This window comes from Antedon mediterranea, chromosome 5 (assembly GCF_964355755.1).
Source record: "Antedon mediterranea chromosome 5, ecAntMedi1.1, whole genome shotgun sequence".
Taxonomy (NCBI): Eukaryota; Metazoa; Echinodermata; class Crinoidea; order Comatulida; family Antedonidae; genus Antedon; species Antedon mediterranea.
Window position 1 is genome coordinate 15,318,953 of NC_092674.1, and position 19,013 is coordinate 15,337,965.

The window sequence follows — 19,013 nt, forward strand, 5'->3', positions numbered from 1 at the left end:
AACGAACCTGTTGGAGTGTAAATCCATCATAGACCAGCATGAGATCTTCCATGGTGTATTGCTTAAGGATAACAAATCCCTCTAGATTACGGTGTGCACGTCTTGCACAATCCTCACAGTTTACTTCATATTTCTTGTCCCTTTCAGTTGTAAATAAAATGTTGAATACTTCCTCCTATAACAATAAAAATAAATATGTTAAAAAAACAAATTTTACTCATAAACATTAATTTTTCGTATAATAAAACTTATGTGAAGTGAACAACTTTATTAATACTGTACTGCAAAATGGTGTATTTAAAGTCTGATTTGATTAATCTTCATTTTTCATGTTTTTTTTTTCCTTTAAATGTGACCCGATCTGGCAAATTTTCATTTTGTATTTTTTTTAATATTTGGATTATTTGAATCATAAGCTTTGCAATGTTGTTTATTTCGTAAAAATTGAGTAAATATTTTAAAAATTATTAAATGTTATAAACTTACAAATTATTCAATTAGTTTACTAGAAAATCGCGTTTGAAACCCCATAGCAACATGGTATTTTGGTCTAAAAGGCACCATGACGTGTGTGCGATATTTAGCAGCGTGAACATGATGGTCAGTTTGACTAATTTCAAATGCCGTTTTAAGCTATTTAGTCACTTGAAATAACTATTTTGCACTATTGAAAAGCGGCATTATAACGTCAAGCTTATTTTAACTGGTTTTGGAAGTTTTTACAATATCAACAGCGAAGAACCAAGCCGGCCTAACGTGGAAGACTCGCTGTGATGTTTGGGCTTGTATCCAATGTAATATGAAAGGACCAGACAATAAATGAAATAAATAATTAAGAGCCGATTGGATATATAAAATGTATAAACAAAACTATTGACAATAGGCTAGCCCTACATTCATAATATAAATAGATAATAACAGCCCAAAATATACAATACAATACTGACATGAATTGTTTTTGACATGTCTATTTTACTACAGAATAAAGCAATACACTATAGCTATTCCAGAACACATTACTTTTATTGAATATTAGAATCATTTTTTTTATTCCAATTACAATGCTGTGTGTAAATGAAAATAACCTCACAAAAATGTAAAACAACTTGTTTATTTCTGCGCGTAGAGCATGTAACATCTAGCGCATTGACCAATAATGTTTGTTATTGCAATGATGCGCCATACCAACACACACAGTTTGCTGTTCAAGAAACTTCAAAGAGAATTCAGAATTTTCTGAAATTATGTCATAGTAAATCAAAGTTTTCATTGGTTCCTTCTTTAAACTCCGCCCTAAACTTCCATATTTGGAATTTCAAATAGATGAGCTTTATTTTGATGTGTGAACTTTCAATATTGTGCAGCGAATTGGCGATCAAAATGTCATAAAACTCAACCACTTTCAACAGAATTTACGCAATTTAATTTTAGCGGAATTAATTTGTTAGCCTTGAGGAAAGTATATGTTTTTAAAACTCTCTTTTTTCATATTTTTAATTAAATTTTGGGAGTTTAAATCAGTTAGACGTATCTTAAATATTGAAATATTTTGAAAATGCAAAAACATGTAATCTGCCAGGGTAGTCGATTTGGATGTATTTTGGCTGATTACATGAAATCCCGACAAAGAGAGGGTTTTGCCAGATAAGGTCACAAATAATATATATCTTTTTTCTGTGCGCAATATTCTAATGTATTATGTGCACGTGGTTGGTCGTGCGGATCAAGTGACAAGTTCAAATCTAGTTATGAATATATTTATATCTTATTTTTGTTTTGGACCACATTTTCTTCTTATCGGAATTCTGAATCCTTGTATTGTATTTTTGCTACACATCAAGTAAATATATTTACCAGGGATGTCACCAGCTTACCACCAGCGTAACCCCGAGGGTTTGTCGTTATTTCAGCGAAAGATAAAGAATTATGAAAATAAATAACAACAAATTGCCTCAGGTCTAGGCCTAACCTTGTACCACCGGGGAGTCGCCATTATTATTCGCGAAAACAAAAAAACGCTCACGAAATGAATAGCAATAGATCGCGTCAGGCTTAGGCCTAGCGTTGTAGACACTACGACCACTAGGCCTAGCCAAGGCTTAGATAGATGCCCCAAAACCCAAAATCTGAATTCCAAAAAAACGGGCGCTTCTTTATTTAGGCCTAATCCCTAATCAAATAATGTAGATAAATTATTAGCCTAGACCTTACTACTTGTTGCTCGATATAATGTTCGTGTTCTTTTGCGCGAGAGTTTTTTAGCGTATTCGCAAATTCCGGATTTTTTGTTTCACAACTGTGCGGCAAGCATGTAGTGCATGGCCGGCAAGAACAGAGACACGTGTTTATGGGTTAACTGAAGTTCAGCGACCTGAAGTTATCCCAGGGACGTGTAATTATTGTACCATGCTCGGCGATCAGTTCGTAGAGTACAAAAATGTAAAACTAGTAACATAATATAATTAAAGCAGGGTGACAAAACATTCAGCAATTAAAAATGATTTTGTTTGGGTCTATGTAGTTATACATTTTTAATTACTGCGTACTTGTTTGTATTTTTAATCTGTGCAAAATAAAACGCTTGAATGGTCGCTATGTGAACTTTAAACTTGTACACTGTGCTGTGTAGCACGTTGTTCGCCATGACTCACAAGCTGTAACAATGAATACCAGGGCAGGGTAGGCCTGGTATTGTGTTACAAATAAAGTAACGTACGTAACCACGGAAACATTTGCTGTAGTCTTTTGTCTTATCTATATGAGGCTAGCTTGTCTGTTATTAACGATGTGCTAGGTAAAATGTTTTAGTACGAATTTTAGTTAGGCCTAGGCCTAATATAAATATCGTAATGATTAATAAATAATAGTGGTGGTCGGCAGCCTGTAAATCCTGGTCGGAAATGTTGAGTGCTGGTCGGGGCCGACCAGCGTGGTGACATCCCCGTTTACTGTATAATGTGAGCATGAACTTGTATTTAAATACAATTGACAATAGGTTTACCTCGCAATTAACACAATAATGTGCTGCTTCGTTCTTTGAGCGTCCATGCCAATGTACTTTGATACCTTCATCTTTTAGGTTGTCAAGCAATAGCTGACATTTTCTTAAAGATCTCATCAGAACATCACTGCAAATAAACACAAATAATCATTCAAATTAACTAATTTAAATTTTTCTCATTTTCTCAAATACAACCTCTCTATTTACACGCTTTATTCATGTTTGTATTTGCCAAATCAAACACAGGGTCAATCAGTGAAGGCACATTCCAGATATTAAGAATCTAAATGTTTAGGAACATGAAAGTAATACTTACTTGACCATCTCAAAATATTCAGGATCAGACACTTTTACATTTCTTGCCATGTTCCAGGAAAGGTGCATGAGTGGTACAATTGATTTGTAGTTTTGAAGTTTATTCCACTCGTAGCGTTCCATAGCAAGCTTAAACTGATAGGCCTTCAACGGGCCTACATTCCATGCTATGTTATTGCACCAACCCTGAAAGAAGAAAAAAATCACTCTTATTATGTGAAGTCTAAATTACACAACAAATGCAATTTATATTATAGTTATTTAACTTGAATAGCTATCAAGCTAAGTTTTACATTACCAATGTTATATTAATTTCAAGTAATTTTGAATTGATTTTAGGACAGAATAGACACCTACCTTGCTACCTACACAACATAGAATCTACAGGACACAAAATGTAAAAACTTTACTCCAACTATATCAATGGTTTAATACATATACAATTCATGATGCTATATTGATTGAATGTCAAAAAGACAAGACATTATAACCTACCACAGCTTGAACCCAGTGAACAGCTCCAGCATTCACCCAGACCAAGTCACCAGGCCGCTGCACAAACCTATACACAGGTACATTTTCCTCATACAGATCTTCCAGTACTGGCCACCATGAACCAGTTAAAAAGTTAATGCCATTTCTAAAATAAAACAACATATCTTTAATGTCTACAATAAAATAAATGTATAATGCACTATACTACTTTTTCTCATTTTAATAATACCCAAGTATATGCTTGTAATTACAATTTTTGATTGATGTTTTGATCAGTTTTGTATTTTTTCATGTCAGTTTCAAATGTATTTTCATTTTACTTATTATAGACAAAACAGTATCAGTAGTAACAGTATACAAATAATGAATGTTTATGAGTGTAATGGTACAAATAATGGCATCAGGTGAATGATGAAAGGTTATATTTAAACAAGACGAAGCCGAGTTGAAATATAATGTCATTATTTGTACCATTACACGAATATAATACATTCATTATTTGTTTTATATAACATCTAAATATATTCCTGTCATTTGAATCAGATTGAATAAAAGGTAGGCCTACATTTCATTCGATTTACATTGAAATTTTTTTTCGAAATTCGAAAACATATTTACATTGCAAAACAAAACAATATATATTTGGTTTTTATAGTAAATGTTATATTTATTTTGATTTTATAATCCTACTGTAGTAGTTAATTATGTCAACAAACTCCCAAACAATCCAAGGCCTAGCTAGGCTATAAAGGGCCTAGCCCTAGAGAGCTAGGCTAGAAAAAAGCAGCGATACCATTACAAAACTTTGCCAGGCCATTGAAACTGATCTAGGCTATTGTACAATTGTTCCAATAAATTATTCAAAATCATACATATGATCTAAAGCTAAGTTAAATTTAAAAATCACAAAACAAGAGTTTAATGTGTCAATATTTGTTATTGTTAACAAAATAGGCGGAGCTGTTAGATTTTACGTTTAGAGAATCACAGTAATGGTCGTAAATTTGTTTTTCATACATGAAAACATTTTTTTTTTCGTATGCTAAAAATAAAGACAGAAAGTACTATTGAAAGACTGTTCAATAGTGCATACTATTGCACGCCATCAAATGACTGGAATTTATTTAGGTGTTATATAATAATCAATATTGCTCACAAACAAAGTAAAATTTATTTTTTACTTTATTATTTACAATGCCCATCATATCTAATTAGAATACAAAAAATAAATTCTAATATACACACAAATCATCTAGGTAATCTCACAGATCCAACTGCTAGATCTGTCAGGCATATGTTCTATTCCTCTTATCTTTTAGTAGAGAGGCCAAATACACAAAGGTCCTCTATAAAAAGTTTGGGGGGCATTTTTTGTTAATAGCAGGCAACCATGTTGAATGTATCCTTTGTGGGGTGACAAAAACGATAGGGGTGGATGCCATCTTCAGTTTTGGGTTTTAACACGTTCACTGCCACGGCGTATTTATACGTCAAAAATTGCGTGTCGCTACTTGCCAAGACGTAATACTACGTCAAAATCGTAGCACTTTTGTATTGTATGTAGAATCGCTGGCAGTGGTGATTGGAACAGGAATTATCGCATGGCAGTTTATGAATGATGTACGTAAACGATAATCTAAAAATAAATGTCATATGTATGTTTGTGTTTATTCCCTCATGCATTGAATATGGCGCCCTCACACTCAATATAATCATCTCAAACGGGACTTGGCACTGGGACAGAAATTACGGAAAATGCCTTGGCAGTCAATGTGTTAAGGTCAGTTTATGTGGTCAAGAGGTCAAACAAGGTCAAAATATAGGATTTTTTTTTATTCACGGAAAATCATCTACATCATCAGATCTATCCACAAAGGTATATCTGAAGATCAACTGATGCTTCATATTATAGTAATTATGAGATAAACATTTAATTTTACACATAAAAACATAGGAAATTAAATATAAAAGTGTCATTTTCTCAAAATGTTGTTTTCACATATTTCTGTAAAGTACACACAGTTTTTTAATAGGCTTTTCCCAGTCTGTTGTAAATTTGTCTTTTTCATGTTGTCCACCAGTCATCGTTTTGATTTTTGTCGGAAAAAATAGGTCAAGTGTTATATGTATGAAACGCCATATGTGCCAAAAGATTGGTCTTTTACTATAATATTAATATTACCTATAATAATGTAATACAGTAATATTTAGAAATTTGTTTTTAGAAAAATTATTAATATTACCTATAATAATGTAATAATACTTAGAAATTTGTTTTTAGAAAAATTTCGAAAACAGAGACCCCCTATATGACCTAATGTCGAGATGTTTTTGTTTGGGTCAGAGACCCCCTATAATGTAATTATTTATACATTTTTTTAATTATTTCAATGATACAAGTTTTTATTGAAGCTTGTTGTTTCAAGAAATCTCGAAAGAGAAACCTGGGTATCGAGTCTTTGTTTTCAAAAACCCTAACTATTGGACTTTATCAAGGTTGGAAGGAGTGGTAATTGGGGACTTCTTCTTGAGGCCTTCGCATCTATGCTATCATGGCTGACGATGATAACAAATATAAAACTCCTTAAGTAATTAAGAAGTCCTTTATACACATGGATAAAGACGGTTTTATTTTCATTACGTTACGTACTGTGTCCAGGTATGAAATCCATTTCTCCAAAAAGACATAAACGCACTTGAAGAGGACAACGTCATGCGACAAATCAAATTGCAGCTATCAATTCTTATTCATATGAAGATCGTTTAAAGTTTCTTGGCCTAACAACCCTGTATGACAGACGATTTCATGGTGACTTGATTGACAATTTTCAAAAGATTTCGAGGGTGTAGCCAAGGAAGACTTCCTTCAAATGAGATGCAATCTAAGCAGAAATACACGAGGACATCAGCTTAGACTTTTTAAACCTAAATTTCACAAAGGACTGATAGGAGATCCACTTTTTCACAATTAGTAATTATATATTTTAATAGTTTGCCAACCAAAATCGTCATTTCTGAAACCACCAACACATTTAAAAACCGATTGGATTCGTTGTAGAAATGAGGTTAAAAGGGTAAACAAATTTACCTATCTAAACTATCAGAACCAATATTCTAAACACTGAGTGGATGATTGATCAATTCAAAATAGAATCATTGGTATAACAAGAAACGCTGTAATTGATTGATAGATTCTGCATGACATTGTCAGACTGATCACGAATCACACATAATACACAATATTCTTTCGAACTGACAGATGATAAGGAAGATCTTATATTTAAAATAACAACTTATTGAAAGAAAAAAAACAGTAGAACTTAGAACTTCATGAGCTACTGAGAAAGCATCGCTCTAAACCTTTGCGGATTTCTATAAGGCAACTGTTTCGATAAAGTATATAAAAACTGAAAGAAAATCTGCTGATCAACCATTGGAGTATGATCATAACCCAATTTTAATATCTTTAACCAAATATGACTTCACATATCTTGATGGATGGCGTTGAAATACCCACAGATGTTCCAGAAGAAAACTTACAGTAAAAACATGATGGTCATGCACTATAGGATGCAGTAAACATGGCTGTAAACATTTGGTGACTATGCAAGTATTTATGCAAGTTACCTAGATATTTCGTCATTTTGTTGTATTTGATCATTACATTGGAAAGGGGTGGATAAAAGCAGTGACACGATTGAAAGGATAGTCCCAATGTACTAATCTGTACTTTCGTATGTGTTTTGGGCCACACTCATCGGTTTGGAGGAGAACAAATATCACAAAGTTTTTAGACATTCTTTATGTCAATAACAAAGAGCTTGCAATTATACATGAAAGTTGATGTTAATTAATGATATGCACTTTGTAACAGTAGCCTTCAAAAGTATGGACGATGTCTGGTATAGTGAACAATAAAGTGGTTGAAAACCTATTAAGAATAATCTAACCAGCTTCCATGCCATTACAGGTTGCAGCACGTCATTATTTGCTGGTTATGGGAAGAGGTCATACTGGAAATCATTTGTAACGCATCCACTCCTTGTAAATGGAATTGATTAAGATTAAGACTTTCCACGTACAGTGTACACTAAAGTTTAATATTGCCAAATATATGGTACTCTTGAGCAGAACTGTATAATAACGACTACTCTTTGGTGCTACCTCCATCTAGACTCAGTGACTATATACCATTAACACTAGTGATATATATTTCCCTTAAATATTAAGTATTTCACTTCACTCAATAAATATTTAAGTACCTGTATTTCTACTTCGGGAAACACTTAAAATAAAAAAAACTCGCCTATGGTGAATACAGACATCATAGAACCTAAACATACGAGCCAACTATCAGGCAGAGCTATCAGTATGTGGCCTAAATGAATCGGGTTGTTTGGAAGCCCCTAACCCAGTTGTCAGTTTGGAACTTGTTACATGTGTATGTAAACTAAAGAGCCAGATGAAGTTGTTACAGAAAGCATGCATATGTGGTTGCGATTCAATCGTTTGCCGTTACCCAGATGGCCAGTAGGCATTATATATCAGTGCTTGAAGAAATACCCACCTCAGAGCGTTACCTCCTTCCATCCCTGAAAAATTTTCGAATATTTGGCATGTGCCCATGCCGCCCATTACTCCCCACCCACAAACCCTCTCCGTTTTTAAATGAAATTTAAGACATTCCAGTAGGCCTCCAATTTCGGTTATTTTGATACTCTAGGACTCATCCTCTCCATTCCTTGAACACCTTCCAGGAGTGACTCAAAAAGTTTAAAATCTTCCCAGTACAATTCTGGTCTTTTTGACACCACACTATAACCATCAGCCCCAGGCTATCATGAAAATTATATTTATTTCAATTATTAATACCGATAATTAACAGGTCTGTGCTCTATTTGACCTTATGACCTTGAAATGACCTTTAAACTTGTAAGTTGAAAAATTGATGAACTTTACCATCTACAGCAATATGTTAATAATGATCCAATAATGGTTACATTTCTTTTAATTAGCTTATATGTTGTTGAAAACAGCTTAAACCTCTATTTTACCATATTTGACCTTATAACCTTGAAAATGACCTTTGACCTGAAATTTGAGAGCGGCATCCACCCCTATCTTTTTTGTCATCCCATAAGGAATATATTCCACATGGTTGCCTGCTATTAACAGAAAATGCCCCCCATGATGAAAAAGCTCACATTGGCCGCCCTACTATTTTAAACAAACGCCAATTTATTTGTTTACTTTTATAATTTATTTATTTTCTAATAATAATGATATTAAATATTATAATTTATAAATCATTCTTGATGAATTACCTTTCACACAAGCTGTGAATAACTCCCCAGTAAGGCTCAGGAACGGCAAACCATTCGCAGTCGCCAGGTCCAATATTAATATTTACAGAACAAAAGTTGTTATTTTCTTGATGACCTAAAGTACATAAATAAAGCAATTAATAGGTAATAATACACTAACCTTGTCTATAATAAATTCAATGTCAATAAAATTAACTTTAAAGAAAAATAATGTTGATGTTAGAAAGAGGAGGTGAAGGATTTGTAATTATTTATGTAAATTATTATAGAAATAAAAGGTTTCTATAATACCATGGAAGTATTAAAAATTTACTTCCTACTTAATAATACATAGTTTTTAAACCTTTTTATTATTAAGAAGGAAGTATTTAAAAATGGTCAACAATGCAATAAAACATAGGAACAATGTATTTGTAATTCTACACTATAAAAGCACATGATAAACAATAGAAACATGAGGGTACAACATCATGACCAACAAAGAATGTTAATTGTTTCAAACAGACAAAGAGCTGATGGTTCTGAGCTGAGAATGCTTTGTTATTCTGTGTTTTACATTAGGACAAGTTTAGGCCTCGCAAATTGATTGAATTTGATCAAAAACCTCCAATTTCATGCTATTTCACTATTTTTCGACTTTAGCAATTTTTCGACTGTATGTTATATTTAGGATGTTTTACGGAGTTTTTCTTTAAAATTAGAATTGTTTGTTGGATTAAAAAAAAAAATGCAATCGACTAACCTGGTGTTCTACTTCCCGGAACCTTCATGTACAGCTGGACAGTGTTCATACCTAGAATCTGGTAGCCTACATGAGATAACATGTTAGCAGCTGACACTATCCGGGTGAACACGGGTAGTTTAGACAACTCATGTAATTGCTTCTTCCACCTGTACAACACACAATTTATTAAGCATTAAATAGTTACACCAAGTCACTTGCCAAGTTCTTTATGATTCGTGTACATCAACTGGTTTCATTGACTCAACTATGAATTCATTCTGATGTGCATAACATTCTTAACATAAAACTCAAATTGTACAAACACAAAACAAACGTCATAATTATGCAAATAAATATTTTAAATATTAAATATAAAGTTCATAATGATGGCCTAATTCTTTGAAATTTTGATTGATCCTTCAATTTATGAATAAAAAAATTAAAAGCATTCAACAGCATAAACTATACATCATTAAGCAGTTAATATTTATTAGAAAGTGTAGGACAATACCCATTATGGATTGTACCATTTTTAGAGAGGAGGGTTGTTCACTTGTCTTTTTATCAATCTCTAAGAGACCAAAATTACATGGTTACTTCCTATTATATACCTTTGAATTTTACTTTATGTAATCTACCTTATATTGTAGGGATTCATAAAAAAACACAAGCCAACACCTAACATTGCTATTCAGCCACCACTCTAACAGTCCATTATGGGTGGTTCCCGATTCAGCCACCACTCTAACAGTCCATTATGGGTGGTTCCCACGTTTTTGTCTGATTTGTTTATACAGTTTGAAATTTTAAAGGAATACATACTTCTTTTCATCTGAAAGATCTACATTTGTGCCAAACTTGAGCATTTTGAATTCCCTCTCAGTAGTTCTTTTCCTAAGAAAACAAAAGATAGTAATATTAAGTTATGCTGACAACATTCTATCTCTGTTTAGTAGTGTGCATACTGTATTGCCCATCTTTTGCATACAAAGCCTGCACATTATATTTACTGGGTGGAGTTGAAAATAGTCATGTTGACAATTATTTTAACTACCAAGTTCACAGTAAAGGAAATATGTAAGAATGATGAATGTGATGTTAATTAAGCATTCATTTGAAATATTCTTATTCTTTATTGCCATGCAAAAAAATAAGCAGCCACAGTGGCAGGAAACACCAAAAGGAATTAAATCTCTATGGCTCTAAGAGTCAGTGCTACCCTCTTACTGAGTAGCACATTAAGATAAGATATAACATTTCAATAAACATTAAAAATATATAAATCATTTTATAAAAACTTGCAGCACCTAAAAGAAAAATGCATAAACTTTACTCAGAGAAGATATTCATTTTAAGTTAAAACAAAAATGTTGGGAAATTATCAATTATAAAGAAGTCTGTATGATGAATTTCTTCATGGTCCTGTTTGCTCTGTATATGATTGATGAATATTTGTTACACTGAAGTATAGAATACAAAATGAGAAGTTGTATGTACCTTTTATTTGAACTTTGGTCAAAATCTGGGTTGTGATAATCTTGCGAATTTCTCTCTGCTTCTTCCTATAAATAGGGTAAAAATACAGGCTTCAAATTATTTTACACATTCTTATTATAGATTTTGGGTAACATATAGAAAAACATTTAACACAGTACAGTTGTACTACTATCAGTTGTACTACTATCAGTTGTACTACTATAAGAAAGATTTTAAAGTAATTATTTATTCATTCTGAATTTTAGAAAGATATAATGCCATGTGAATACAAAAGTAACTATTGTGGTCTTTTCAATAGAGGGCACTGCACAACATCAAGCAATGCTACTCCCAGCCACCAATAACAACTAGTCATTACCAGAAGAGGATCTAATGTGAATAGAGGGCACTGCACAACATCAAGCAATGCTACTCCCAGCCACCAATAACAACTAGTCATTACCAGAAGAGGATCTAATGTGAATAGAGGGCACTGCACAACATCAAGCAATGCTACTCCCAGCCACCAATAACAACTAGTCATTACCAGAAGAGGATCTAATGTGAATAGAGGGCACTGCACAACATCAAGTAATGCTACTCCCAGCCACCAATAACAACTAGTCATTACCAGAAGAGGATCTAATGTGAATAGAGGGCACTGCACAACATCAAGCAATGCTACTCCCAGCCACCAATAACAACTAGTCATTACCAGAAGAGGATCTAATGTGAATAGATCCAAACTTTGCACGTACCTAATTACTGGTTTATCTTTAAATATGTATACATTTACATTATATAAAACCAGACAACATTTTCGAAGATTAATCAATTTAAAATCTATAACATAGATTTTTAGTTCATATCTATATAAGAATTCTTTATATGGTGTTTGAAAGGCTAAAGATAATTTTTAACATTATTAGGAAACTTATATAACATTCTATAAATGAGAGTTTATTACTATATGTATAAAACCAACTGCAACTAGATTTAATTCATCGCTATGACGAAATTATAGGTTATATGCATTGATTTAAATAAAGACAATTTATTTTTAAAATACATTGCTTGATCAATTTTGTCAGAATCTTTAATTATTTATAATACTGTATATGAAGATAGGATCTTGCTAATGCATATACAATAGCCGGTTTCACAATCTGATCAAAGATCCCTCCGCGTATAATGTGATAAACCACCCTTGTTACATAATAATAAAGACATAAGTTACTTTTTAAATTTGTCGTTATAAATCATGTGTATAATCTATACAATAAGAAATAAAATTGAACAAACAATATGGACATAAAAACAAATCTTTTTTTCATTTCGTCTCCTAAGGTGAGACTCGATATCGGTTCCTTGAATGCCATAGACATGAGCACAGACCACCGAGCCATATACAATTGACTAAAAGTTGAAGAAAGATTCCTCTGTGTATTTACTATGCAGTAAGCACTTTGGTGCAGATAGATTATTACATACTGCTATGAATCATAAATAATTTATGATGACATCTTTAGAAATTAAAAAAAAAAAGCACAAAATAGTGCTAAGGAAAGAATAAATAAATAAATAAAGATTCTGACAGAATCAATAAGGTTAGGTTAACCTAATTAAGGAGGGAAAATATGTATTGATCAACAGTACATTATGACATACCCTGAGTGACTCCTGGAATGAAGATGCCTGGTATTGAGCATATTTTGCAATAGTTGTAAACGATCGATTGCTATTACACTTCCAGACCTTCTTCAGTCCAGCCATATCCCAGTTTTCATCTGGTGGCTGCTGGCGTTGTGTACGTACTTCCACGGTATGCTCACTGTTAGCTTCAACCAGTGTCTTGGTAGAGAACAGGCCGAGGTCTAACTTTAAGGCTGCAGCCAGACCTCTGATTACTGTGATAGGCTGGTTAGGTTGTAAGCAATGGTGAGCCAGTGCTTCTGAATATGCATCATGCTTTGATTCAATCTGAAATATGCATTATTATACAAATGACAAAGTACGTATATACCGAATTCCTTTTCCTGTAAATAGGACAGTATGCTCGGCTACAAAAAAGACATTTTTCTTGAGCGGTACTACAATTACCTAAATAAAATTTATGAGTGCCAGAATGCAATGTAAATGCACAAATGGTTCTTTTACTGTTTTAGGTAATTTGAAGCAAAGTCATTGATCTTCTGTCAACACTTTAAATTATAGTAATGAGATGACTCATTTGGGAGGGGAAATTAAACATTATGAGACAGTGAAAAAAAAATACAACCAAATATACTTACAAAAACACTAGGTGTTGGTGGATTAAGTTGATCTTTGGGTAAAGGAGGATACGGATTTGGTGGTGGGGTTGGTGGTGGTAGCTTATCAAGATAATAATTGGAACATCGAATGCCATTCTTATTGCGACAAGATTCTATTATAGCTGCAGCACAGCTGTAGACTTTATTTGATGAATGCGAGTTGTCAATACTTGGATTACTTGTCTTGATGACCTAATATAGAACACTCATGGTTACTTTCTTGGTTTAATATTTGAATACAAGACAAAATAATAAATTAGACTAAAGTGATAAGTTAGTGTTTATGGAGACATAATCTTCAAGAAGTAATTAAAAAATGTTGAATAAAACCACACACACATTGAAACCTAGGCATACGTTTTTTTTTACCTTATCATGAGCAATATTTCCATTAATGTGACCATCAACTGGAGCTGTTCCTGCCTCACTACGAGGAGACTTGGCTTCATTACTACGTGGCGTGCTTACATTTTCAACTGGTTCCCTCTGGGTTGGCGACACAAGATTTGATATTGTTCTAGGCGAGTGAATCAGAGAGTGCTGTGTAGGAGATGTCCCAACTTGCGGGGTACTGTTCAATAAACTTTTCTCCACATTTGTCTGATTCTGTAACATAGAATCCTCACTTATCCGTCTTGCATCTGGACCAGCCTGAGAAGCAAGTTTCTCTGCCCTAATTGTAGTACTGTAAGGGTTGTCTGACAAAATTTGTGCCGATGGACTTTGGCCAACGGATGATGCAGCATGTGTTTGTACAGGACTCATTGCACCGCTTAATTCCTCTCCTTGAGTTAGTGATGCAAGCATACTATCTGCTATTTCCTGTGGGGATAACTTAGTTCTAATTTCACCTTCAGATTTGGACTTGAATTCTGCTAGTTTCTGAGAAATATCTGGACTAGGTGGTGCTATTACATTAGGTGCAGGATGCTGATGTGGGCTCTGAAGGCTCATTGTTCCTGCTAAAGACATCGGGTTTTGAGTATGTGATGACGGACTGTTCATTGTTGCTTTTGGTGACACCACAGATCCCTGTTCAACAGATGTTGGTGAAAACACAACTTTTTGAGGTAGGTCTACTTTTGAATCTGGGAATGACAGAGCATCACTGTGCATGCCAATGGCAAGCACTGGACCAGAAGTTGATGAAGGCACAAGTCCATGCCCATTAGGTAACATTGTTTTTTGTATCGATTCACTGGACACAACTCTCCCACTAGGCAATGACGTCGTCATTATTGCAGGGTTTCCTGTCTGCAAGTTGGTGGTTGTATTCGTTTGCTGAATATTGCTCAAATTAACTGAATTTGGTTGTTGCACATTCAATCCACCTGCTATACCATCAGATTGCTGTATTTTTAGCATCTGTAAACGACAACAATTGTAAAGAATGAAAGAAAAAAATGTTATAAATAGCTTAAATGTTTCTCATGTGAAAAACAACTTTTTAAACAAATTAAATCATGTTATCTAATAGTGTAATTGGTGTAACAAGGTTAATTTCTAAATGATTCATCAATATGACACATCTACAACAAGGTATTCACTCCTTACATAACATATTCAAGTTTACACAAGAAATCTTTCTTTTTCAACATTTAAAACTTTTTTCAGAAAAACATTGAACTAAAGCAAGACATTAACTTTAGTAGTAGAATGACATTAGTAGTGGAATTTTTGGTTAATGTTATTTAAATGTGTCAAATTAACACAAGCCCATAATACAAATAAAAACAAAATGTATAGTATTTTGAGAAAAAAAATTAGCGAAAATATGCACGCAATTACAATATTCCATTTCAAGGGCCGTCGGGTGCATCTATATTCACAACATACACGAGCAGATGCCTCGTGATAGATGTCAATGAATGAACGGCCAGGGAACACACGCGAATCGTTGACACTAATACCAATTTATTAAATATCTGTTGAAATATAGTGCCCTACAAAATGTACTTTTGTCCGGCCATCGGTCCAGCAACCATGTGAGGCATGCTTTCAAGCACAGCCAAAGCGATATCAGTCGGCCCTCAGGAGAACGTTCAGCTGTTCAACCCCGGTGTTTTGAACCTCGGAGTTGTTTGATTTTACCTTTGACACCAAAACACCGAGGCGTCAACTCCAGAGTGTCTCAGGAGTTTTGCTTTTGAAAGCTTATAAAGTATAATTTGAAAAATGCACATACGGTTTAGACTGAAAATAAAAAAGGTACCTGTTGTTGATGCTGCTGCATTAGCCAGAATGCCTGTTGCAGTTGATTTAATATGGCTTGTTGCTCTGGAGAGAGTGAGGCTTGATTCTGCTGTAGTGCATTCATCACTTGTATCTGATGGGGTGTAAGATAAGTTGGTGGTGGCCTCTGTTGGAGTTGCTGTTGTTGCTGCTGCTGCTGTTGCTGCTGCTGCTCCAAGAGTTCCGCTACAGAGGTCGAGTTCTAGTGCAAATAAGTAAAATATAAAGTTACTTATTTAATATCAATTAAATAGCATAAATACTAATTTATATTCAAATATTTGTTTACCCCATTGTCTGCTTACGGCATGTGTGACTGATAAGGTTCAACATTTTGTAGAGGGCCTTTCACCTTTCTTGCCAATTATTATATAAAATTCATTAAATTTAAATTAGATTTCAGTTTTTCTATATTTAGTATAGAAATTGTATTGGGCGGTCCTTATGTAACCTCCACATCCAACAAATACCCAATATTGAACGATAAAAAAGTTTCTTCATTAGGCAGATATTTTTTAATAGGAGATTTGCACATGGGGCTGCAACAGCCTTGTAAAACAACACATCATTTTGCGCAGGAAAAGCTTTTTATCTGTTAGATGTTCACAGAAATATCATTTTAGAATATAAATACCTTGGTTTTCTTTTTTTGACGTTTAGCAGGATTGCCTTGTTGGGACTGAGCTGGGTTCTTGCCATTGTTTGTTGGTTGAGCATTAGAAGTATTGCAGCTAGGGTTGTTAGGCATGGGAAATTGGTTACCAAGGACGCCTGGATATGGCGGAGGAGGAGTTGATTTTGAAACCATTTGCTGGTGTAGAAGCCTTGCCTGAAGCAGAAATAAATATTTATACTAGTACTTTCTAAATATAATACCAAAAATAAACAATAAAAATAGAGATGAATATTACTAGGTTATTGAAAATGTCCTAATCTAATTTTCAAACATTATTAGGTATTCTTTCTCTCATCAATGCACATCCAACATTTATACAACATTTTTCAACAAATGATCAAATATCTTTAAGGTTACATCAATCATCAATAACGTTGTTCAGATAAGATGGAAGTAAGGTTTAAACTTTGGGTAGTGCCGGTCAAGATGCTTTTTGTAATAATTTAACTATTTTAATAAAAGAATAATTTACCCCAAAGAATGCCAATAAGTAAGGTGTTATTTCCTGGTATTATGCCATGTAGTAGGTATCCCAATGTAAAAATTCAAATTAATGATGGTACTTTTTCTTTCAGTTAATCAGAAGGAACTTACTGAACATAAACTTTTGCAATTTAAATGATTGAAATCGGATTATCCATTCAAAAGTTATGGTCCGTTAAAGTGCCCAAAAAACAGTGATTTTTGCTTGAAAAATGGCACTTTTTCTAATTATATTTGAACCCATTTTTGAAGGGTTATAACTTTTATACTAATAATTTTAAAGTTCTTATTTTTTCCAAACCCATAGATACAACAGAGTTGTACAAGAAAAAATTTTTTTTGGGTGTCCTCCACATTTTTTTTTTTAGATATCGCCCTACAAAATTCGTCCGAGGGCTTTTTACGCGTGATTTTCCCAATGTCTCAAAAATGCCCAAAAAGTTCCTGTCTTTAAATGATTCATAACTTTTGAACCAATGTGTGAATTAACTTCTTTTTTTTTGCATTGCATAAAATGTAATATGTATTTTAGTAAGGTTATTTATATTGACAGGTAGGTAATTCTGAAATACAACATAAAATATTGTTAAAAAATGTTAAAATGTGAAAAAAAAAAATATTGCGTTAAAAAACTGTGTGGGTATTGTTTCTTTTCATTAAATATTATTTTTCGTAAGTATACATTTTTTTAATAATTCTAGTATTTAAAGTTATATTTATAATCATATATTATTTAAATTGATTTTCGAACCGCCAAAAATAAGAATTAAGCCCGTGCTTATTATGTGTTCGATTCCATTTGGAGCGCCGGGCCGAACGTACACTCGGCCGCGCCTACACAAGTTAAGATAGGCCCCTAGCTAGCAAGGTCTAAATAAAAGCCTGACGCTAAATTCTGCCTAAGAAATATCGGGAAGAAATTTTTTATTTAACAAAGTAATTACCTCAATGGTATAATTGTAGCATGTTTAATTTTATTTCCCTTTCGATTATTCTAACCGAAAGTTGCACTTTGAATTGAAATATACGGAATAAAATTTAGGCCTAGAAACAGCGTAGACATACAACGGCAACACAGGCCAAAGCGCGTTTCGGCCGCCTACATACAATGGCTTACGGCCGCTGCATAGCAAAATCAAAGCTTCTTAAATTTCTTCGGTACATTTCTTCCTAACGTACTTGCTTTATATAGTAGATTTATAAATATTCCACTTATTAAATAATTTAATAAATCGGTAAAATTGACGTTTCGAAGCAAATATTCCATGAGAGGCGACATTTTTCGACATGCCTCGTGTGCGGCGAAGACTAGTTCAGAAAATGGAACAGTCCACTGCAGGGGTTATCCAATCATTAATTAACGCGCTAATACATGCATACCATGCACATTGTGTGGGCGACGATAATTTAGTAATAAGCGGAGAACTGAATCCCCCCCGTAAGGAAAATGGTAAACACTGATATTTATGGTAGGGATTATTTTTTTCAGTGGTTGGTCTTGTTGGCCTCTTCGCACGAGGTCCACGCAAAGTCAAATAAAACGATGTGGTTTATCAAACAGAAATATAAATTAGCTTCAATTCAATACTAAATTAGCCAGATTTTGATAATGAGAAAGACTAAAAAATTCAATTTTTATCGTTAAAATTGACATTTGAGGCGGATGTACATAATAATAATAACCGATTTACATATCAAAATAAAGAGTATTTAAAGCCTGATAACATACAACAAAAATTACTCCACCACCTATTATGGACCTCGTGCGATCGTGTTTTGAAAATGGGTAGGTGTTTTCCAAAGTTATTTTTAGCGCGCGGATTTCGGCTCGCCGGCTTTTGTACCTCATTTTTAACTCGCGTTTTCTATTAAAATATTTAATAAACATAGATTAAAAGTATATGAAAATAATCCCTTAAACAAGATCTTTCCAGACATATAATTTTTATTCACATGTGTATATCAGAAATAGTAT

General features: G+C 33.5%; 1 protein-coding gene across 1 annotated transcript in view; it reads right to left on the bottom strand.

Annotated features, from left to right (window-relative positions):
• LOC140049442 (histone demethylase UTY-like) overlaps window positions 1-19,013 on the bottom strand; it is a 75,978-nt gene that overhangs the window by 4,375 nt on the left and 52,590 nt on the right. The window contains exons 13-25 of the mRNA XM_072094324.1: window positions 16,514-16,708; window positions 15,860-16,081; window positions 14,017-15,012; window positions 13,627-13,839; window positions 13,004-13,315; window positions 11,357-11,421; window positions 10,682-10,753; window positions 9,878-10,026; window positions 9,136-9,250; window positions 3,812-3,956; window positions 3,318-3,502; window positions 3,002-3,128; window positions 8-175 (exon numbers count right to left, since the gene is read on the bottom strand). Coding sequence (XP_071950425.1) covers window positions 8-175; window positions 3,002-3,128; window positions 3,318-3,502; window positions 3,812-3,956; window positions 9,136-9,250; window positions 9,878-10,026; window positions 10,682-10,753; window positions 11,357-11,421; window positions 13,004-13,315; window positions 13,627-13,839; window positions 14,017-15,012; window positions 15,860-16,081; window positions 16,514-16,708 — 2,964 coding nt within the window. The remainder of the gene's footprint in view (window positions 1-7; window positions 176-3,001; window positions 3,129-3,317; window positions 3,503-3,811; window positions 3,957-9,135; window positions 9,251-9,877; window positions 10,027-10,681; window positions 10,754-11,356; window positions 11,422-13,003; window positions 13,316-13,626; window positions 13,840-14,016; window positions 15,013-15,859; window positions 16,082-16,513; window positions 16,709-19,013) is intronic.